The sequence below is a fragment of the Exserohilum turcica genome (genome assembly GCF_000359705.1).
Source record: "Exserohilum turcica Et28A unplaced genomic scaffold SETTUscaffold_6, whole genome shotgun sequence".
In the NCBI taxonomy this organism is placed as follows: Eukaryota; Fungi; Ascomycota; class Dothideomycetes; order Pleosporales; family Pleosporaceae; genus Exserohilum; species Exserohilum turcicum.
This window is the reverse complement of record NW_007360277.1, coordinates 2,282,795-2,288,050: the sequence shown is the minus strand read 5'-3', so window position 1 is coordinate 2,288,050 and position 5,256 is coordinate 2,282,795. Positions and strand designations below refer to the sequence as shown.

General features: G+C 49.4%; 2 protein-coding genes across 2 annotated transcripts; one reads left to right on the top strand and one right to left on the bottom strand.

Annotated features, from left to right (window-relative positions):
- Positions 1-229: 229 nt before the first annotated feature.
- On the bottom strand, positions 230-1,642 carry SETTUDRAFT_156691 (uncharacterized protein; the record flags this gene model as incomplete). Its single annotated transcript, XM_008031812.1, has 7 exons — positions 230-498; positions 532-648; positions 694-758; positions 812-929; positions 986-1,279; positions 1,345-1,417; positions 1,469-1,642. 7 exons carry the CDS (start codon positions 1,640-1,642, stop codon positions 230-232), a joined length of 1,110 nt encoding a protein of 369 aa, XP_008030003.1.
- A 1,134-nt stretch (positions 1,643-2,776) lies between these two features.
- On the top strand, positions 2,777-4,354 carry SETTUDRAFT_156690 (uncharacterized protein; the record flags this gene model as incomplete). Its single annotated transcript, XM_008031811.1, has 6 exons — positions 2,777-3,001; positions 3,063-3,186; positions 3,234-3,456; positions 3,515-3,848; positions 3,900-4,053; positions 4,116-4,354. The coding sequence occupies 6 exons, from the start codon at positions 2,777-2,779 to the stop codon at positions 4,352-4,354; spliced, it is 1,299 nt and encodes a 432-aa protein (XP_008030002.1).
- Between the last annotated feature and the right edge of the window lie 902 nt (positions 4,355-5,256).

Here is a 5,256-nt window from a genome sequence, read left to right as displayed (position 1 = left end):
GCTACGCGGAAGGACTTCTTACATGTCTATAGTAGTAGCAGTGTACAAAAGATAAACAATTTACAAGGAGGACACTGCTTTCTTTTCCTTTCCTTTCCTTTTCCTCCTCTGTACATAGAAGCATATGCATCTTTGATAGTAAGTAAGTATCTTTCTAATCTTGACAATTACTACGAAGAAACAAGCATATAGAAATCCTCTGCGTGCAGCCCACTAGCCGCAAGGCAACTCATACGGGCCAGTTTGGTACATGGCGCTTGGCATGGTCTGGCAGAGGTTCTGGAGACGAAGTAGTGACACGCCCAGTCTCCTCGTCGACTGCCAGATCATCCATCTCCACATAGTTCTCTGATTCATTCGATCGACGTCCAAATACTTCCTCGACAGATTCTCCGCATTCTCCACTGGCCGTCATCTCGGGCGTCTTCCTGCTTGATTGTCGTGTTCTCATTCGGTTTCCCGAGCTCGCAGCGTTGGAAGGGTAGGAGCGTGATTTGCCTCGTTATTTGCATCTACTCGAGCCCGTGCGACCTTCGATCGCAGAGTTGAGCGCATGCTTGAAAACGACGCGAAGTACTGGAATTGAGGTAGCGACGATGGCCATGGAGCATTCCGCGACTGCCCATATAATGGGTTTGTAGGATTCATCTGTGGCTGTTAGCAATGATGCGTGCATGTCTTGCAATGTCTTACATGATACATCCTGTACTGTCAATTCCTCAATGTATGTAGATCTGATAATTGATGTAACTCCGGCTCTTGGATGAAGTTAGCTCGGTCTTCCATTCAATCAAGCAATGCATGAACTCACAGCACTCCCAGACTCATGGCGACACATACACCGATCTTCTCTGCGGTGCGCATTTGCAGGCTCGAAAGGATTTTCCACGGCAACATAGCAAGAGACACATCCATAAGTGCCGACCACACTGCATCGCAAGTCAGCTAAGGAATCAAGGTACAGACTTGGAAGCTGTCTGCTCACCAGCTTGGAAACGCCCATACACAACAGAGGGGTGCTTGTCGATGCACTCGCCCGGTATGAAGTCGACAAATGTTTTGACTAGTGGTTTGCATTGCACCCATGGCATAATAGTAGCAGGGACTGCAAATATTGCCAGGGTACAGATGGCAAAGTAGACGTAGAGTCTGACCCATCCATCCGTCAGCCGAAGCAAAGTAAGTCCGAAAGAGATCTTGCTCAGGGCTATAGCGATGGTATATATCGTCAGTTCCGCCCCGCCAATATACATCAATGTATCAAGATTCCGCAAGTCGACTAGCGTAAAGATTAGCAATGCGGGTGGTAGAATGTAAGAACTCTTGTTTGTATTATGTACATACGGTCAAGTGTATGTCTTCCATAGCCTAAGTTGATAGATACTTGGTTGATGGAGACTTGGATCAGCAGTAAGATCTTTGTCGTATGAGCCAACTGTTATTTACTTCGAGATGTTGAGGCACTTACCCAGCTGACGACAAGTGTGCAATCATCAAGCCACAACTTCCCGCGACGCTGGCGAATACAAAGCCGAGGGATCAAGAAGGCAGCAGCGACGGAGACCAGCGACCAAGTGACGACCGACATAAGCGGTCCATGGCTCTCGTCCGGGTTGCTAACCCAACTCTCGAAGGCAGCCATTTGGATTGGACTCGAGAGTAAGTAGCGAAAAGGAGAGGCAAAGGAAGGAGATGCTCCTTGGCGCTATGTCACAATCCAACAGCGGCCATGGTGGTTCGACGCCGACGTGGGACAAGGATCAAGTTTATATCGAACGGCGCTGAGGATAGGGTTGCGGATAGACGTCATCCGCCTTGGGAGGGGCCGGTATTCACCCTTTTCCTCGACTAGTGGGTACACGGCTGAGAGCCGTGTGCTACAATGTAGACTAGAAGGGTGCGGCAGTTGTGAAGTGTCAGCCATGGCAGATGCTTGTGGGGACGCTTGGAGTAGTACGTGGGTATCGGGCAACACCGGCTTGGCTGTTGGGCAATGCTGATCAAAGCATCGTTCGCCGCTAAGTAATCGTGCAGTGCGGGCTTCTCTGCGCGGGGTGTGAGCTTGCATGCGACTCTACTGAGAAGCCCGCGCCGGGTAAGGCAGCCTGCATACTCGGAAACGGAGATCATTCTGGGCTGGAATAGACGCTGTAGCGGTAGAATCCACGACTGTCTAGTCATGCCCAGAGAGATCATGTCCGCTAGACCAGGTGCGCTAGTCTCGGATACGTCTTGGCCCGATAGATGGTTACCGGCAGGTTGATTACAGAGAGAGGCTAGGCACCGTGACGAGCCACAAACAAGCCTCAAGGCTCCAGTCATGACGCTCGAGCGCCTTGTTCTGCCTGACATGAGTCGTTAGATGTAGCAGATCTAGGAGCGAACTAACCTGTGGCTTGCGCGAGCGGATCGCGGTTGATCTAAGGCCCTTGCATGCAAGGCATCGCGCAAAGATCTGCAAACCTCTATACCTCCGACCCAATCATATCACGGGCAGAAGGAGCACACATGGCGATCTCTCCGGCTCAGGCCCTCCACCCTACAATTTGGAGTAGGTAAAGCGGACTGTTAGGGCTGTGCTGAATGGTACCTGATCGCATATTGGCATCTCTATCGACGATTTTCAGATGAGCAGTATAGCGGCCCACATGTGCGCCGCACTCATTTGCCACCATAAAAGTTGAAAAATCCCTGGCTGTTGCTGACCGGGCCGTCCTCGCTGCAGCTTCACATCCTTCTTTCACCCTCTTTCACATCTGGTATTGTTGTTGCAAACATGAAGGTCTCAGTGCTATGCAGTGCAACGCTCTTCTCATCGGCGGCCTTTGCCTTTCCTGCGAGCATGCTCAAAGGCGACATCAGCAAAACCACCCTTGGGGAAATCACCAGTCTCGCCGAGAGCATCTCAAGAGATTTAGAGAGCAAGCGATCGGGTGCCTATGTTGGACGTGCATTCAATGCAGAAGCTCAGCGCATCAGTACCAGTGGTGACCATAGATACGTGAGTGGCCCTATCGAGATGCACAACACGCAATTGCACCCCCTAATGACTTTGTTACCAGATTGCGCCAGGCCCCAATGATCTTCGTGGACCTTGTCCTGGTATCAATGTCATGGCAAACCACGGTTACCTTCCCCAAAATGGTATCTCCACAGTCACACAAATGACTACGGCCGCCAATGAGGGTTTGCATGCCTTTGCCCTCATATGTATAGAGTGCTGACAGCGTTAGTATTTGGTATGGGCTTGGATCTATCCGCATTTCTGGCAGTCTACTCCGCCATCATGGCAGGTGATCTCACCTCTTTTTCGATTGGTGGTAAACCTAAGACTGGTGGGCTCCTGGGCGGTGCCGTCTCATCACTCGGCCTTCTCGGAGAACCACAGGGCCTGAGTTCGTCACACAACCGCTTCGAGGTTGATGGGTCGCCCACGCGATCCGACTTGTACTCAACGTATGTCATTCAACTTTCTTCCTCTTGTAGCATGCTCATAATAACTCATTACTCGTAGTGGCGACCCCGTATCTCTCAACTTGGCCTATTTCGACCAGCTCCTCTCTATGCCTCTTGGCAAGAACGGCATTGACATTCCCGTCATGACCGCGTTCCGCCTTGACCGCACGAGGCACTCTATCGCTACAAATGGTCATTACTTCTCAGGCCCGCTACAGGCCCTTGCCTTGAACCCCGCCACGTATCAATTCACCTACCGTTTCTTCGCCAACCACACTGCCGAGAACCCTGAGGGCTACCTCGATGCAAAGACGCTTATGTCATTCCAGGGTGTTACTGGAGAGAAGGGTAACTATAAGTGGGCACCTGGACAAGAGAGGATTCCTGAAAACGTGAGTACCCATTGTAACACATCTGCTTACAATCGCTAACCCTCATCATAGTGGTACCGCCGCGTCATTGGTGATGATTACAGCATCCTGTCCTTCACTGCCGAAGCCGTTTCGCTTGAAGTAGCCCACCCCGAACTGATCCGAATTGGTGGAAACACCGGCCAGCCAAATTCCTTCACTGGTGTCGATATTGACGACTTGACAGGCTAGTGGTCCCTCTCTAGGAACTATATGTGAGATATACTGACATTTTACGCGCATCTTTAGGCAACGTTTTCAATGCGCAGATACTTCTTGAGGGAAACAACCTAATGTGTCTTGCGTTCCAGGCAGCTAGCGAAGGTGCTCCCGATATCCTCCGCGGATTGTTTGGCAACATCTTAGTTGCTGTGGAAAAGTTGGTCTCTGTTCTAGACCCCATCATTGCAGAGCTTGGGTGCCCCGAGCTTGTCAAATACGACAAATCACTGTTCAACGTCTTCCCTGGTGCCGGAAGCGCGGTTTAGGGTGTGATTCCAAACTTACTGACATATTCACTTAATCCTTTGCCTCTGATCACTTCCTTCCTGTATTAATTCTACGATTACTCTATCCACCTTACAAAACAGTGAAACAACGTGTGTCATTTTTCATACACATATTTTCAATCTTGGATGAGGCTAGTAATTAGAACTCTGATCAAGCTCAATATTTTTCTTGATATACCTCATGATATTGATACGATTAGACGATTAATTGCTAATTCTGTGACTCTACAATAGCTCTAGAACTTACGCACAGACCGTCTCCCTATAGCTCCCTATACGGAGGTGACTGTCAAAAGTTCTTGCTGACAGGGGTGCATTGATTACCGCCGAAAATAGGGCCGAAGCTATGTAGATCGGTCCCGCCGCCCCTCTTTGTACTCATTGCCACCTTCAAGTTTAATAATTTCTTAAATAACGTGTTTTACAAGCGAGCGCCGCGTACAAGCGAGCGCCGCACCCCACCAAACCTGCGCACCTCTATAAGCCTGTAGTTCCACTACAATATAGTTGTTTTACTATATATTAATATAATAGATTAAGCAGTACCTAGAGTATTTTTCTTGCACGTACGCGAGTTGTGGCCAGTTTCTCTACACCTACTGCAGCGCGCTAAAGCCTGGCGGCTAACACCTAATCGCTCTCCTCCCTAACGCTCTTTATAAGCAATCTGCTAATCAGCCTTACGCTAAGTAAGTAGATCCTCTCTAGCTCTCTTTATTAGCACTCTATGCTTCTATATCCGCTTCCTTTTACGCTACCTACGCTTTATTGCTGCCTTGTTAGCCCTCTTAAGGCTAGCAATCACACACACACCAACTTTTAAGCAGAAATCTTTCATCAAAACTCGTCAATTTTCTATCAGATATAGGGGTAACACGTCG